The 16,004-nt window shown below is 56.8% G+C and overlaps 8 protein-coding genes across 8 annotated transcripts; 4 read left to right on the plus strand and 4 right to left on the minus strand.

Moving 5' to 3' along the window:
• Nucleotides 1-3,162: 3,162 nt before the first annotated feature.
• LTR77_003770 (uncharacterized protein) lies at nt 3,163-4,374 on the plus strand (the record flags this gene model as incomplete). The annotated part of the gene is made up of 1 exon (XM_064801025.1): nt 3,163-4,374. The coding sequence occupies one exon, from the start codon at nt 3,163-3,165 to the stop codon at nt 4,372-4,374; it is 1,212 nt and encodes a 403-aa protein (XP_064660976.1).
• A 554-nt stretch (nt 4,375-4,928) lies between these two features.
• Nucleotides 4,929-7,191, minus strand: LTR77_003771 (uncharacterized protein; the record flags this gene model as incomplete). The annotated part of the gene is made up of 2 exons (XM_064801026.1): nt 4,929-6,780; nt 6,854-7,191. The coding sequence occupies 2 exons, from the start codon at nt 7,189-7,191 to the stop codon at nt 4,929-4,931; spliced, it is 2,190 nt and encodes a 729-aa protein (XP_064660977.1).
• A 538-nt stretch (nt 7,192-7,729) lies between these two features.
• LTR77_003772 (uncharacterized protein) lies at nt 7,730-8,691 on the plus strand (the record flags this gene model as incomplete). Its single annotated transcript, XM_064801027.1, has 2 exons — nt 7,730-7,789; nt 7,852-8,691. The coding sequence occupies 2 exons, from the start codon at nt 7,730-7,732 to the stop codon at nt 8,689-8,691; spliced, it is 900 nt and encodes a 299-aa protein (XP_064660978.1).
• Nucleotides 8,692-8,900: 209 nt separating this feature from the next.
• Nucleotides 8,901-9,799, plus strand: LTR77_003773 (uncharacterized protein; the record flags this gene model as incomplete). The annotated part of the gene is made up of 2 exons (XM_064801028.1): nt 8,901-8,979; nt 9,027-9,799. 2 exons carry the CDS (start codon nt 8,901-8,903, stop codon nt 9,797-9,799), a joined length of 852 nt encoding a protein of 283 aa, XP_064660979.1.
• Nucleotides 9,800-9,913: 114 nt separating this feature from the next.
• On the minus strand, nt 9,914-11,275 carry LTR77_003774 (uncharacterized protein; the record flags this gene model as incomplete). Its single annotated transcript, XM_064801029.1, has 1 exon — nt 9,914-11,275. One exon carries the CDS (start codon nt 11,273-11,275, stop codon nt 9,914-9,916), a length of 1,362 nt encoding a protein of 453 aa, XP_064660980.1.
• A 485-nt stretch (nt 11,276-11,760) lies between these two features.
• On the plus strand, nt 11,761-12,765 carry RPP0 (ribosomal protein P0 (A0) (L10E); the record flags this gene model as incomplete). The annotated part of the gene is made up of 2 exons (XM_064801030.1): nt 11,761-11,934; nt 11,995-12,765. 2 exons carry the CDS (start codon nt 11,761-11,763, stop codon nt 12,763-12,765), a joined length of 945 nt encoding a protein of 314 aa, XP_064660981.1.
• A 256-nt stretch (nt 12,766-13,021) lies between these two features.
• Nucleotides 13,022-14,095, minus strand: LTR77_003776 (uncharacterized protein; the record flags this gene model as incomplete). Its single annotated transcript, XM_064801031.1, has 1 exon — nt 13,022-14,095. The coding sequence occupies one exon, from the start codon at nt 14,093-14,095 to the stop codon at nt 13,022-13,024; it is 1,074 nt and encodes a 357-aa protein (XP_064660982.1).
• Nucleotides 14,096-14,542: 447 nt separating this feature from the next.
• On the minus strand, nt 14,543-15,885 carry YDJ1 (Type I HSP40 co-chaperone; the record flags this gene model as incomplete). Its single annotated transcript, XM_064801032.1, has 2 exons — nt 14,543-14,886; nt 14,940-15,885. 2 exons carry the CDS (start codon nt 15,883-15,885, stop codon nt 14,543-14,545), a joined length of 1,290 nt encoding a protein of 429 aa, XP_064660983.1.
• Between the last annotated feature and the right edge of the window lie 119 nt (nt 15,886-16,004).

Below are 16,004 nucleotides of genomic sequence, written 5' to 3' on the forward strand. Positions count from 1 at the left end.
CAAGCACGACTGCCTCGCTCTTGCCAGTCGCAGTCACAGAAGATGATGCTAACGGCAGACCGACGCCAACCTCACCTTACCTAATGTTTGACTCCAGCAATAGTTACAAAATCAATCTTTGACAGTCTCGACTTGGTGGTGGATTCTGAGCGTCGCAAGATTCAAGTATCATGCGAACTACAACGTCTCCAACATGCAGCCAACTTCGCTCAATGGTCAAGGCATGTCGTACCAAACACCGGGTCACAAGTGAATGTAAAGTGGTTGTGCAACGTCTGCTGATTTCCTACCTGTTACCTGCCCCAACCCGTGTTAGTCTTTGACCGCGTTCGAAGTGCTGACTTCTCCTTGCTTGAGGTCCTTGCTTGAGTACCGTGCCGAACGCGGTCGTACGAAGCCAGACTGGAGGCTCTGTTCCCAAATATTGATGTGAGAGCTGGTGTGTCGCCATGTCGGTGTCAGCCTTGAAGCAGGGTCTCTGCCGCCTCCGCCGCCTCTCATACGGTGGTGCACTATGTCCAGCTGCTTTCTTTGCTGCCCAATCGTCGCGCGCCTGGAGCCCTCACATCAATTGCCAGCGACTGCGCGACTTTGTTGATAAAGTTGAGCTTGATGTCGTCCCTCGTGCACGCTAGGAGATCGGGCATCGGGCGACCCCCAGATGCACGAGCCTTCCGATCGAGCCGATGAACGAGCCTGGCGCACAAGCCATCGATCGAGGGGCCTCGGGGGTTTTTGCGACTTCTTCTTTCAACCGCATCAGTCTCGACACTCCGTCCCCAGCGGCGTCCTTGATGCTGTTCTAGCGATAGCTGAGCGTGCTCTCCTCCGCATGCCATCCTCGATCCGCGGTGTTGGAGGGCTGCCGTACCACGGAACTTTCCAACCCAAGCTCATGCACAAGACAGCTTTTAGCGTTCTATCAGCTGGGATGCAGCCCAATGAACCCGTTCTGCAGCAGCACTAGAGGCGTGACTGCTCGCATTGCGTGCATGCGCTATCGACCACGGGACGAGTCGAAGAGTGGGAGCTGCGAAAAGGAGCTGTCTCTGCGCCGGTTATTGGCCAGCTCTGCCAAAATCTCGGTCCACTCGGCGTCGTCACATTCGACAGCGTTCATGGCGACCTGTATGCGGCCCAGAACTGGAGGTGCGATGATGCAGCTCAGCCGTGATTTCTATACGTCGCCTTACACCGGTCCACTCCTCGGCTGCACGAACGTGCTTCCGCTGTCGTGGGTGCTTGTCCGATTTCAGCAAAGGTGACAGCGCGGCTTGAAGTTTGTGAGGGGGCCCAACGCGACCCCTCTATCAGTCGACCAACTCTGCTGCGCTCTGTAGTGACAAACGCAGCTCTAAGGCGCCTTGGCGGGCACTGTGCCGTACTGAACGAGAAGGTCCTTCTTCCCTCTTCACCTTTGTTCGGAAGTTGCTGCGAAGTTCATTCACTGGCGATCACTTCTTCCAGACCACTTCTGAAACTTGTGCTTGTTTTCCACGTGCAGACCCTGCCTGTTCGAGACGCATGACCGCGCCTGCCTAAAACGCTTGCTTGCTCGTGAAGAGCTCACCCAAATTTCACCCACTACTTAAGTCTTCCAACCTCATCGAGCAACGTCATCGCTTGACACCTTCTACCAACAACCAACTTCCCGGTGCGCGACACGAGAGAGCAGTAGAACAGACTCAGAGCAACAGCAATCGACTGCATTCGGTCCTTACCTCAGTAGACGGCCTAAAGAATGTCTAAGCTATTCATCGGGTGGGATACCATCCTACAATCCACTTGCCTGAGTGCGCCTGCTGATCAAGGACCGTGACATAGCGGCCTGGCATGGCACACCGACGACACCACCTTGCGCGCCAAGTTCGAAGAGTTCGGGCAGGTCGATGAGGCTGTGAGCGCCCTTCCCCGCTTTGCGCTATACCGCCTGCTGACTCTCACCTCAGGTCGTTGTCAAGGATCGCGATACCGGTCGTAGCCGCGGCTTCGGCTTCGTTCGCTTCGCTGAGGACTCCGCGGCTGATGCGGCCATCGCAGCTATGAATAACGTTGAGTCAGTGTCTTCCCACAGCCTCACCAATCTCACAAGCACTAACCAGTGAAACAGGTTCGACGGTCGCACCATCCGCGTTGACAAGGCTTCAGAGCGTGGAGCTGGGGGCGGCGGAGGCGGTCGTGGTTCGTGGCTTCTCGGTGCTGGCGGTTTATTGCGGCTTACTAACAGGTCTTATAGGTGGCTACGGAGGCGGTGGGTACTCTGGAGGAGGGGGTTATGGTGGAGGTCGTGGGGGTTACTCAGGCGGTGGGTACTCAGGCGGAGGATACGGGGGCGGGCAAGGTATGACTTTCTTCCCTTCTCGAACAGCCATAGTGTCTTGCAGTCCACTGACATCTTCCCATAGGCGGATACGGAGGAGGAGGTGGTGGGAATTGGCGCCAGGGCGGAGGTGGTGGGGGCTACGGGGGCGGCTACGGTGGCCAGGGTGAGAAGTATCCGTCCTCCTGAGACGACAAATTGTTGACCAGTTCTCCCAGGCGGCTTCCAGCAGCAACAGCCAGACTCTAACGGCTACGGCCAGGGTCAGCAGGGTGGCGGCTGGTAGACTTTCCACCCTACTCGTACAATGTGGCCAGGGACTCATGCTGGAGTCCGCTCAAAGGTGGGGCGCGTTGCGGGAGGCTTGAGACTGGCCAGGGAGGTGTGTCGAAAGAGCATGCTGTAATAGACGGAAGAACAGAATGCTTTGCTTGTGGATGATGCTGGTCAGACTGGCCTTGCTCAGAGATGGGCTGCAGAAAAGCGTTTAGTCGACTGCTTGCTTGCTTGCTCGATGATACCCTCATAACCATGCGGTATTCATGTGGTGTTTCCGGATGACTTTCTCCCTCACAACTACTCTCCTCTCTACATTCCGACTTCGTGATATTTCGCCCGCATGGTAAATGTAAAGGTGAAGGTTGGAATAAGCTTTAAGATTAAAAGTGGTGTTTCGTGATTCAACGCAGAACCAGCCGGACTTCACCCCGAAACTTCTTCCTCATATCCGATTCCGCGCTGCAACCTGCCGGCAATACGGTAGCACCAGAAGACTCTACACACCTCACACCGCCAGATTAGAAAGAGCGGGCCGTTTTTGACAACTGAATCGTACCGCCAATATGGCGGCCTCGACCTCAGCACCGCCGCTGAAATTCACAGGCTCGAAATATCTGATCCAGAGACTTATCCTCGCCACTCTGACCGGACGAGCCATACGAGTATCGCAAATACGGGCTTCTTCACACACTTCACCTGGTCTAGCAGCGCACGAAGTCTCTTTACTCCGACTCCTGGAATCGATCACGAACGGCTCTCATATCGAATTCTCCTACACTGGCACAACGCTACTCTACAAGCCCGGCCTCATCACCGGCGCCGCTGCCGGGCATGGAACCACGACTGGAGGCGTCATTCGCCATGAACTTCCCGCCGACTGCACAAGGGGTGCTAGCTACTTTCTCATCCCGCTCTGCCTGCTTGCGCCCTTCTCCAAGGCGCAGATGAACGTCCTTCTCACTGGTCCGGGCGTGATCACCAGCGCTACGGAGACGGGAGACGTCAGCGTCGATACCGTGCGAACGGCTATCCTGCCCTTATTCAAGTCCTTCGGCATCGAACGAAATCTCGAACTCCGCATTCTCCGTCGTTCCAACGTCGGTCGAGACGGCAAAGGTGGTGGCGGGGAGGTGCAGCTTGTGTTCGGTCACCAAGTGCGACTACCAAGGACCATCCACCTGCTGGACGCTGGCCGAGTAAAAAAGGTCCGCGGCGTGGCCTACTCTACAGGAGTGGCGGGAGCCAATAACGCACGGCTGATCGAAGCGGCGCGTGGCGTGCTGAACGAGTTGATACCAGACACGTACATCTTCTCTGATGTCTCGTCTGCGCCACTTGTCGCTGGACTGGAGAAGAACAACCCCAACGCAAAGCGCAAGACTGGCCTGGGCTTTGGGCTGAGTCTCGTGGCTGAGAGTAATACCAACATGCTCTATTCTGCCGACATCGCGAGCCCACCGCAAGGAGGAGAAGCGCCCGAAGACCTGGGGCGAAAGTGTGCTTATCAACTTCTTGAATCTATCGAAGCAGGTGGTTGTGCTTCCGGGGTTGCAGCGACGAGTGTCTTGACACTTATGGCGATGGGCAGCGAAGACGTTGGCCGAATTGCTCTGAGCAAAGATGTCCTGGGCTCGGAAGAGGTTGTGCAGCTCGCAAGAGATCTGAGGACGTATGGTATGAGTGGATGGGGTATGCGGGAGGGAGACGAAGAGGGTGAGGTGGTGGTGAGCATTGTTGGAAAAGGCGTTGGGAATGTTGGAAGGAAGATTGCGTGAGAGCACGAGAGGATGAGACTGATCAGCCGAACGGCAAAAGACGACGTCGACGCGATCGCTAGGGAACGGTCACAGGAGAAGTCCATGCTATGATGCAGAAGCCTCTCCTGGCCTGCCCGGCACTGGAGAAAGGAAGCCAAATCTACGACCACATACACAACTTCTCAGGGGCGCCTTGGAGACGTGGCAAATTGAGCCTACCTTCGCTACGACAGCATGTCGAGCAGCACAGCCGGAGACTTGGTGAGTGTAGCGCAGCCGCCAGCTGTGCCAGGCTTGGTCCGCTGAAAAGTTGGTTGAGGGAGATCGAGACAGGGATGAGCTGACTTCAAACGAAGAGACATTAGCGTCTATAGGTACACGCGGGCTGTATGTACAACAGGGTCGACCACCCAAAGCTCGCATGTTCGTGATACTTGTGCCAACGCTCAAACACCAAACGCCAAACCCAGCCCGCAAAGGCAGGAGTGTACGAGACTCTCTCCTCAACCTCTGCCATCCCTTCTATACCCGCCACTCCCTCACCTCCTCCTCAACACCAACCCACAGCAACCCTAATACTGCTCCTCCGGACAATCAAACGCCAGATGTCCATCCTTCTCACACAGCGCACACCACTTCTCCTCATCCTGTCCCACGCCCTTCCCACCAGCACCATTGAGATTCGCGTGTTCGTTCTCTTTGCCAGGACTATAGGGCTCCTCGACCGCACCTTTGACGTTGCTCGCGCTACCGTTCTGGAACTGCGTGCAATCCAGCGTGTCGTGCGAGGAGGAAGCGCACATCTCGCAGAACGTCGTGCTTGCCGCATCAGCGCCGTTGGCTGGCGAAGGCCGGCTGCGATCGGGGAGTTTGGCGGCCGCTTTGATGGTGTCGCTGCGTGTTCTGCTGAAGCCGGCGCGGTCCTTCTCGGGTGATGCGGTGGCCGTGCGATCGCTTTCGTTCCTGGCATGGCCGTTCCCATTCCTCGCCGCTACATCCCGTCTCAGCGCCTCGATCTCCTGCTCCAGCGCCTCTTTCTCCCGCTGACTCTCTTCCAACGCCGCGCTCAGCTCTTCCGTCCCTGCACCATTCACCGCAGCAGCCGCGCCGTGCGACCCCTCGCTCAGCCGATGAATAATAGCCTTCAACCCCCTGATCTCATCCTCCTTCGCCTCCAGCTCTCTCGAACTCACACCCCCACCCGCGCTCCCAGCAGCCTTATCCCGCTCGCGCTTCAACTCGCTCCGACCCCTCTCAACCTCTCCTCTCAAAAACTCCACCTCCCCTCTCGCCTCCGCCTCACCGCGCCGACTCTCCTCCAGCCCTTCCTCGAGCTCCGCGACAAGATCCTCAAGCTGCTTAAGCTGCGCCGCTACGCCCTCGAAATCCTCCTGGTGCTCCTTGATCTCCTGCAGCGCATCCAGCTGCGCGAGTAAATCCCGCTTCTGCTCTTCGTACACACGCTCGGTCTCTGTGCTCGCCATCTCGAGACTATCGAGCGTGCTTCTGAAGTCTGCGCGGTGGGCGTCGAACTCTGCGGTAAGCATGGAGATCTTTTCGTTCTTCTCGCGCAACATTTGGCGTAGCTGCGTAGCTGATTGGCCTTGGCCGTCTTCTTCGTCATCATCGGCTGTAAAGTTGGTTTTGCCGGGACTGCTTTGACCGTCGGCGGGTAGTAGGGCCGAGAGCTCTTTCACACTTGTTTCCATTTCCGCGAGGCTTGCTGCTTGCTCTTCAAGTCGTCTGTCGCGTTCTTGGAGTTGCATTCTCAGGCGCTGGAGTTCCTGCTCTTGACTGCCGCCTGCGCTTCCGAGTCGCGAAGGCGAACGCAGTGGTTGTGAGAAAGATGGTACCGACCCTTGGCTTGTAGTCCGCGAATTGGTCGTAATGGCAGTCGGCGTTAGATCTTCCTCCATAACGGACTCATGAAGCCCGCCGCGATGGCCGAGCCGCGAGCCAGTGCGGGAGTACGGGCGAGGCGTATGCGATGCGACAGAGTTCGTGGATGTTGTTCGCGTGTTGGAGGAGGCTCGAAAGTTGGGCGTCTTGCTAGGTGTCAATCCTGGCCTTGTGCCACGCGTGCTCTGTGAGAGGTTGCGAGCCGGTGTGGGTGCGAGAGCAGGCGCTTGCTTGCGGAAGGGAGACTCGGGTCGAGGTAGCGAAGGACGTGATTTTGGCTTGAAGTTGGGACTCGATGGTCGTACGCCGGGGCCGACAGTCTGCGAGAATTTATGCGCCGGGATGGAAGGGGTAGGCGGCGTGCCGTGGTTTCGCTTGCCGTTGACAGTGCTGTAGGTGGGTGTGTTCGGCGAAGCGTTAGCTCCGTAGCCATTCTCAGATACTGCTGGAGTATATCGTTTTGCCGCGCGGTGAATGGGCAGAAAGATACCTGCGCCGGGTATGAAGGTGTCGAAGTACTGCACACTGTTGTGTACCCATCAGCATTGGTCCTTCTACAATGTCGACCTCTTGCTGCGACTGGTATAGCATGACCTACCCATCAACATCCCCACTGTTCTTGCCCTTGCCCGCGAACCCTTCATCCAACTCGACACCAACAAACAACCCATTTTTCCCTCTTACACTGCCCACGAACTTCACCACCCCGTACATCTCTCCCGGCACATTGACCGCATCTCCCACCTCCAGATCACCACCCATCTTCGCAGCAGGCGTGCGCGGATCCGGCGACGGTTGTCCTGTCAAAGCCTGGTAACTCGCTTTTCGATTGACTGACGTGCTGGAACCAAAGTTGTTGTTCGCAGGTGAAGAGCCGTTGGTCGAGTAGGTATGGCGCGCGAGTCCGGGTCTCTGACGGGGTGTCTGAGAAGACATGGTTGAAGTTGTTTACCACGCGCAAATGTACGTGTAACATGCAGCTGCAGTAGAATGGGATGCCCTGGTTACTTGTATGCAGCCTCCCGCGCAGCGCGTCCAGGTGGGCCAGCTGCACAACAACGGAGACTTTTTGGTGTTTTTGATGACTTTAGCCTGTGATTCGCTCGAGGTGGAATCGACGTATCACGTGGATTGATTCTTGGTGATGGCGAGTGGGAGGACTGAAGTTGGAAGAGACGGTAAATACTCGATACTCCTGTTGTTATGACGAGAAGCAATAGACCAGCTCCTGCAGCAACTGCGCTCCTGGTCAAATGATGCGCCTGTGAGTTGCTGGAAGCACTGCGAATCGTTTAAATCCGCCCGACCTCAGCGCAGCTCGGGCGTTGCAGGCATCGTTGAGCCCGAGAGGGACCTGTGGAAATACTCGGAAGACAATGTCAACAGACGCATTGCTCTTGACAGACAACATGACTTGAACAACTAAAACCCGGTCTAAGAGGTGCCGACCTCTGGCCGCAACACTAATTGGAACATGTCTCTCACATTCAAGCTCCTGTCGCTGGGGATTCGGACTGTAGCAAAGCCCATAGGTGTAGGTTTCATGTCGGTTTTGGCTCGCACTGGTGATTAAGTATACTGACAAGGCGTCTGTAGAACTACATCAAGCGTCAAGCCAAAGAACATGAAGGCTTTCGCCGGTTTGCCATTGGGTCGGCGCAAAGGGTGCATCGCATTGACATGCGACTACGACTCGGACTCCTGCACGATCCAGAGGCGCAACAACGGATGCACGATCGCGAACAGAGAGCCGCAGAAGAGAAGAAGAAGAAAGCAGAAACGCCCACGGTGAGGACAGCCGACGAGCAGAAGAAGTACGACGAGCAGCAAGCACGGGACGAGAAGGATCGGGCAGACAAGGAGCCCAAAAAGGAGAAAGAGAAGGCACAGAAGATCAAGATCCGACCGTTGAGCGACGCGCGTGCGATAGAGTTGGGCGCCAACTTCTTTTCCGAGACCTTCATCTTTGGGGTCGCGGTCACGCTGCTGCTTCTGGAGAACTACAGGAACAGTAGGAACAGGAGTCAACGGCGGGATGAAGTCGAAGAGCGGCTAGATGCCCTTGAAGCGCAGGTGGAGACATTGCAAAAGCAACATCACCTGCCTGAGCTGGAGGCGTTGAACGAGAAGATCAAGAAGTCGAGAGAAGCCAGGAACAAGACTTCGTGGTACAACCCGGCTGGTTGGTGGAGGAGAACTGATCCAGATCTGCCTGATGATGAGGACGACGAGGGCATACCTGGGGAGGTGGAGCACGCCCAAGGAGGGAAAATTCCTGGCAATGTTCCTGGGTCTTCATCGCAGGCTATCAAGGTGGACTCGCAAGCATCGAAGGCCGCTGTAGCGAAGGCGTCAGGAGACGGCGATGCGAAAGGGACTGCCGCGCCTGCACCAGCACGCGTCGATTCTGTGACAGCTACAAAGAAAGAGAGATGACGGGCATCTTGTAACTCCATTCTGTTGTATACATATGATACCCCACGGATTGAACAGCATTTACATAGCATAGCGAAGGACTGTACATATCGAGGATCCTAGACTCAAAGATGGCAGGCACGACCCAGCTTCAGACCTCGCCTCGCCTCACCTCACCTCTTCCCTCACCTTCACCACAACTCACTGCGTACAGCCTCTCCACCCGCAGCATGTTCGCGACATCGCTCCGCAGACGCTCGTCGTTTGCGCCAGGTATACACAGTCTTCAGTCAGATCTGGATCTCCGCGGTACGTCTACAAAAGAACTTCAGCATGCACTCCGCTGATGAGACTAGAAAACAACATCGTCACGCACGACCTCGAGATCCCCTTCGGCTCAACAACGGATCCACGCGGTAGGAACACGACTTCATCACGTCGCCTCCGGGTACTCCTGCTCGCACCTTCGGCCATCGACGAAACCAAGCTCACTGCGACATTCGAACGCATAGCCCACTTCGCCTCCCTGACCGGCGGCGAAGACGTCGCCATCACCTTCCTCCTGAATCCACCGCAGACTTCGAATTTCGTGTCCGCAAAGTACTTCGCCCCCGGTACCAAATCCGGCAACACGAACCTCGAAGGCGTACACGCGTACGCCAAAATTCAAGCCGAAATGCTCAGCGACGACTCCATCCCGCACATACCGACCTTACCACTGAGCAACCTTGAAGCTCTCCCTGCTTTGCTGAAGCGCCACATGGCGAACCTCAGCCGGTCACCGTTGAAGCCAAAACCAGCAGCGACGACCTTCGAGCTTCTGCAGCTTTGCACCGCCAATCCGCCCATGGCGCAGCATACCGCTTTTGTGCTCTCGGATCTGTTCAGAGATTTGAGAGATCTTGCGACGGCGTGCACGGCGGTCGCGGCTGAGCAGGAGTCGAGCTCGCCACTGGTGCCGGGGATGTCGTCACAGATGAGTGGAGCGTGGGAGTCGAGCAATGGGTTGAGTAGCCAGTTCGTGCAGGGCGGTTCCATGGACAGACTGAAGCGGCTGCGGGACCTGGTGGGCGAGCAGGACTGCCAGAATATTGTTGACTTCTGGAGGGAGGAGTGGTTGCTGGAGTGAAGATACCCTGCACCCCTTGATCTGCGTGTTTGAATTTCGCTCGTGGCTTAGCGCTGGCGGACGGTTTCGGATGCTGCGTGTCGACCTCTGCTGGCATACTAGTTCAACCGCTCGTCACTGTCTCACAGCAAGCACATCATCAACCATCCTCGTAGCAGCACCCAGATAGTTCGCCGGCTCACACAAGCTCTTCAGCTTCTCCATCTCAATCGCCGCCGTAACCTCCTCCTTCCCCACCAAAACCTCAAACAACGTCGCTCCCCTCTCCCCTTCGATCACATCCCTACAAGCCTCATAGACCACATCATGCGCCCTCTGCCTCCCCACCACCCTCGCCAACTCCATCATCACCGCCTCCGCCACAATCAACCCCATAGTCGAATCCAGATTCTCCCTCATCGCGCCCGTATTCACCACCAAACCGCCCAACGCAAAATCAGTCTGCCGTAGCGCTCCGACCGCTACCACGAACGACTCCGGCACAGCGACCCATTCGAGATGCCACGGCCCGCTCGCCCGCTCGAAATCCGTTATCATCGCGTCTAAACACAACCCAGCGTTCGCGCGGAGGATTTTGGATGCCGCGAGTATGACTTCCGAAGAGATGGGGTTTCGCTTCTGCGGCATCGTGGAACTGGCGCCGCGGTGTGGGACGAAGGGCTCGCTGACTTCGTTTAATTCGTTCGACGACATGATCATTAGATCCATGGCTATCTTTCCTAATGTGCCGCCTACGAGGGCGAGGAAATTGATGATTTCTGCTACGCCGTCGCGGGCGCTGTGCCAGGTTATGCTCGGGTCGTGGAGATTGAGGTTGGAAGCCGTGGCTTTGCGGACGCGGAGTCCGATATCGGTTTCTGAGCCTAGGGAGGCGAGAGTGCCTGCTGCGCCGCCGAACTGGACGAGGAGGCAGCGGGGGCGGAGTTGGTGTAGGCGGTCGAGGTGCCGCTGGAGGCTGGAGAGGTAGATGGCGGTTTTATAGCCGAATGTTACGGGGAGGGCGTGTTGCAGGTGGGTGCGGCCGGCCATGGGAGTGTCTTTGTATTTCGAGGACAGGGAGGTCAGGGTGGAGATGAGGCTTTCCAACACTTCCTCCACGACAAGCAGGCCATCTCGCATCTGGAGGACAGAAGCCGTGTCCTGGATATCTTGGGTGGTGGCGCCCCAGTGAACATACTTCCCCGCTTCCTCGCTACAGGCGGTGGAGATTTGCCGAACCAGGGGGAGGATGGGGTAGCCGACGATTTCTGTCTCGTCCGAGAGTCGGTCGTAGTCCAGTTTGATATCACTGCACGCGGCTGCGATCTGCTGGCTAATGTGCTCGGGGATGACCCCGAGCGAGGCTTGTGCCTTTGCCAGAGCTACTTCCACATCGACGCATCGCTGGATGTATGCTTTGTCGTCAAAGATGGCTCGTATCTGCTCGGTGCCGAAGAGATTCTTGAAGAGAAAGGAATCGATGGCGCTGACAGGCATTATTGCTAGGAGTGCTACAGTCGATAGCGCGAGGGCTATAGTGAGAAGTCTTTCTTGGTATTATAGGAAGCTTTGTCTAGGAAAGGGTGTGAAGGGAAGAGATATTGGAGAAACAGCTACCGGCATCGGTCTTCCTCCCTGTATAGCGGGCGGGGGTAGTTCTCGAGATGAGCCGTAGCTCACATTCCTAGATGGTCTGCTGGTCGTTGATGACAAGCACATGAGTTACTCTTGCCCTTGGCTTTGTGAAATCTTTGAGAGCAGTGTTGACGAAGGTGAAGAAGACGAGCAAGTGAAGTGAGCCTCAACCCAGTCAGGAGGAAGAACGCCAAGACTTCGGCCTCGGCCAACCTGCCGCCCACAAAGACGCCAGCAAAATCGCAACTCCAACGTGTACCACTTCAGCGCAACGACTTCTTGAACACCCAATCCACACCAAAGTCAGCCTTAAACCACATCACCGGACCCTATACCGCTCAGACGCTATGGGGGGCAAAACTGCATCCAAGGCCAGCTACTTCGACAAGCTGAAGGGCCTCCTCGAGGAGTACCACAGCGTCTTCATCGTCACCGTCGACAATGTCTCGTCGCAGCAGATGCACGAGATCCGCCAGTCCCTGCGCGGCGAGGGCGTCGTGCTGATGGGCAAGAACACGATGGTATGAAGAGAACGAATCCACAAGCGAAAGGGACAAAGGGCTAATGGGTATACCACACAGGTCCGCCGTGCCCTCAAGGGTTTCATCAACGACTACCCCGAGTACGAGCGCCTCCTCCCACACGTCCGCGGCAATGTCGGCTTCGTCTTCACCAATGCCGACCTGAAGCAGTCCCGCGACAAGATTCTTGCCAACCGTGTCGCTGCTCCAGCCCGTGCTGGTGCCGTCGCCCCAGCTGATGTGTTCGTGCCGGCCGGAAACACTGGTATGGAACCCGGCAAGACCTCTTTCTTCCAGGCTCTCGGTGTCCCGACCAAGATCGCGCGTGGTACCATCGAAATCACGTCGGATCTGAAGCTCGTCCAGGCCGGCAGCAAGGTCGGTGCGTCCGAAGCCACCCTCCTGAACATGCTCAACATCTCGCCCTTCACGTACGGTATGGGAATCGCCCAAATCTACGACCAGGGACAGACTTTCGACTCCAGCGTGCTCGACATCGAGGAGTCCCAGCTGCTCAAGGCCTTCTCCTCCGCCATCACCACGATCGCCTCCATCTCGCTCGCCATGAACTTCCCTACTCTTCCAAGTGTGATGCACAGCGTCGTCAACAGCTACAAGAACATGATCTCTGTGGCGCTTGAGACGGAGTACGAGTGGGAGGCGATTCATGAGCTGAAGGACCGTGTCGCCAACCCCGACGCCTACGCTTCGGCTGCGCCAGTCGCTGCCGCCGGTGGTGCGACTGAGGCTGCTGCGCCGGCGAAGGAGGCTGAGAAGGAAGAGGAAGAGGAGGCGTCGGATGAGGACATGGGCTTCGGTCTCTTCGACTAAGCGTGGGTGCGGACTTCAGCATAGCGGCAAGGCCTAGACAGAGTCAGAAATGTCAAACCTTGTGCTTCTGCAACCATCAAGATCTGCGACTGTCACATGCATCCCTAGTGTAGCAGTCCTTTCCAATGGAAGCCTCTGCTCGCAATCCCAAAGTTCTCGTTCTCGTGCATGTGTGGCCATTTATCACCCTCTACGTCTGTCTAACTCTAGATCGTCGCAGCATCGCCAACACTACTCAACAGGCCTTCTGCATGCATCAGCTCTGTCCCTCCCCCAACTCCACTCTCAGCCAATAAACCCACCACCCACTCTTCCCGCCCAAACTCCTACACATCCCCTCACTCTGCTTGTTCCCATCAATCACATACCCATGCGCCAGATTCTCCCCGCCATCCTTCCAAAACCGCCCCATCTCCTCCCGAAACAACTTCGTCGTCAGCGCCTTCGCCAACCCTTGCCCCCTATAAGGTTCCTCGACATGTAAAGTCGAGAGACTAGCATCGAGCCCAATGAACGCCCACGCCACCGGCACATCCCCCTCAAAGATCGCCAAGTTAGGCAGAACAGCTAACGTCCTATCCTGCCTCGGAATCTGCGTCCTTGATCTCACAAGCGGGAAGTGCTGTCGCCCCAACTTTCCCCATCTCAGCCCCGGGGTTAGCGAACGCTTCTCGTATGCTGGTAATGTGGGAACGTCGAAGATAAAGCAATGATTCGGCATCACGCTCGTCTCGAACCTCCTCGGCAAGTGTCCCAATCTCGTAAGGACGGGGACGGTGTAAGCGTGGATGGCGCCCCAGAGCATTATCCGCGGATCCGAGGCGTGGGTGGCGTAGTCGGAGTGCGTGAGGCCGACGCTGTCTTTCGTGCCGTTGGCGGGGGCCTCTGCGGGGGCGTGGATGGAGGGAGGGATGAGGAGGGATGCCAGGGTTTGGAGGAGGGAGGTCATGAGGGCGTCGATGGCGGGTTCTTGGTCCGGCATGGGGGGTGAGGGTTGGGAGTCCCAGGAGGCGGAGAGCCAGACTTCGGTTTCGGGGCGGCATGAGCGGTCCACGAAGGCGAGGAGCCAGGGGTCGTTTTGAGGATTGTGTTCTTGCTTGCCGGTAATGCGGTTGGGTGTGCCGTTGGGAGCGCTATTCGGTTGTCCGTCCAGGTTGAGGTTGGTGAGTAAGGCTGTGGCATCGAAGAAGCGGCCAAACTGAAGTCGTCGGTATAAAGGAAGGGAGACGGGGATGTGTGGTCTCAAAATGTTGAGAGCAGCATTGATGGTCTGCTGAGAGTCATCGGATGTCAGGGAGTATGAGTGTATATCGTCACGAGGTGTGGCCATTGCCGTCGCTGTCTCTCGAAGGATGGCATGTTTTTTGATTCCGTTGTGTGTTTACATTCATCTGATGCGGTGGATATGCCAAATTAGGCAGGTGTGAGAAAGCTTCATCATAGCACAACCAACTTGTGGGATTTGATAACAAGGCATGTGTAAGAACTTTCATAGACATACGCTCGATCCACTCTAGCATGTAAACAAGAGCCATTAAGCAAGAGGTCACAATCTGCCTCCTCGCCACGCTACCGAACGCCAGTTGCTACACAGCAATGCTCATGATATCGTGCAGATGCACGATGCTCTATCCATGTAAATCATCACGGCCGCACTAAAAGCGCAGAACATTGGACGCCGGTCAACGGGCATCCGCTCCTTGTGCGTCCTTCAGGCCCAGCTGTTGTCGTTGGAGGCCCCGAATGCGCTCAACCTCCCTACTTCATCGTCTTCCTCTTACTGACTCGCGCACTGCACCCGTTCGCCGCCGCCCATCTCATCCTCATCCTCATCCATGTGCATCTTCGACGCTCTTTGACCTTCTGACATCGGGTCGACCTTCTCGAGGGCGTAGTCCTCGGTCATCGCATCTGGCGGTGGGATCGCTTGTGGTTTCCGTGGCGGCAGTACGCTCTCGAGAGCCTTGATCTGCTGCGCTGTCATCGAGGTGGGGTAGCCGTCTTCGCCTGGTGGGCCGCTGATGGCTTCTGGGAACTTGACGTCGAATTGCACGTAGAGGTTGCCGAAGTCGTGGTGGCGGTAAGATGGCATGCCTTGGCCGCGGATGACTTTAACCTCGCCTGGCGGTTTGTTAGCAACTGCGTGGTCATTGAAGTTGGAAATGGTAGCTTACCTGGTGAGATCACTTCTCCGGGCATGACGTCGACTGTCAGCCATCGTTCGTCCAGATGCTCAATGTAGATTGCGCCGCCAGCCAGGGCAGTCAGGAGGTCGATCTCGGCATGGAAGAACAGGTCGTCACCCTTGCGCTGGAATCTCTCGTGTGGCTTCTGCTCGATCTCAAACTGCACGTCACCCGGCTGAACTCCCGGCATCTGGTCACCCTCGCCTCTGAAGTCGAGTTTCGTCCCGCTTTGGACACCTCGGTCGACGTGCACATGCAGCACTTTTCGCTCAATGATCGTCTTCTTCGCGTTGCACTGCTTGCACTTGTCCTTCTCACGGATGCTCTCACCCTCGCCATTGCAGTCGGGGCACACAGTCTGAAATCGCTGGATCATGGGACCCATCTGGCGCATCATCGTCTTCATACCCTGACCGTTACAGCCTGTGCAAGTTTTCATCGCGCCCTCCTTGCCGCCGCGGCCGTCGCACTTGGGGCAGATGACGCTCTTCTGCAGCGCCAGCTTCGAAACCTTGCCGCGGTAAATATCCTCAAGAGAGACCTTGTGCACGTGGTGGATCGTCCTCGCCTTCTTGGGACCGGTGTCCCTCATGCCTCCGCCAAACATGCCACCGAAGCCACCCATGCCTCCCATACCGCCGCCGCCGCCGAAGAATTGCGAGAAGAGATCTTCAGCGTTCATGCCGCCACCGCCCATGCCGCCTTGCTCGAGACCCTCTTCGCCATACTGATCGTATAGCTGGCGTTTTTGAGGATCTGCTAGGGTTTCGTAGGCTTTTGAGATCTCCTTGAACTTCTCCTCGGCGTCTGGGTTGTGTGCGTTCTTGTCGGGGTGGTGCTTCAGTGCGCCCTTCTTGTATGCGGTCTTGAGCTGTGCCTCGCTGGCGTCGGGTGAGACGCCCAGCGCGTCGTAGAACTTGGTGTCCTTCACCATGTTTGCGGGTCGCTAAAAGCGGAGTAGAGAAGGGGCGAAGATGTGGTATACCAGGCTGCCGTGGTCGTTGATCGCAAGCCTTGTTTGGGAGATGTCAAGTTCTTGATTGCGTCGGAGAG

The sequence above is a fragment of the Saxophila tyrrhenica genome, assembly GCF_035928015.1.
Source record: "Saxophila tyrrhenica strain CCFEE 5935 chromosome Unknown scaffold_5, whole genome shotgun sequence".
NCBI classification, from domain to species: domain Eukaryota; kingdom Fungi; phylum Ascomycota; class Dothideomycetes; order Mycosphaerellales; family Extremaceae; genus Saxophila; species Saxophila tyrrhenica.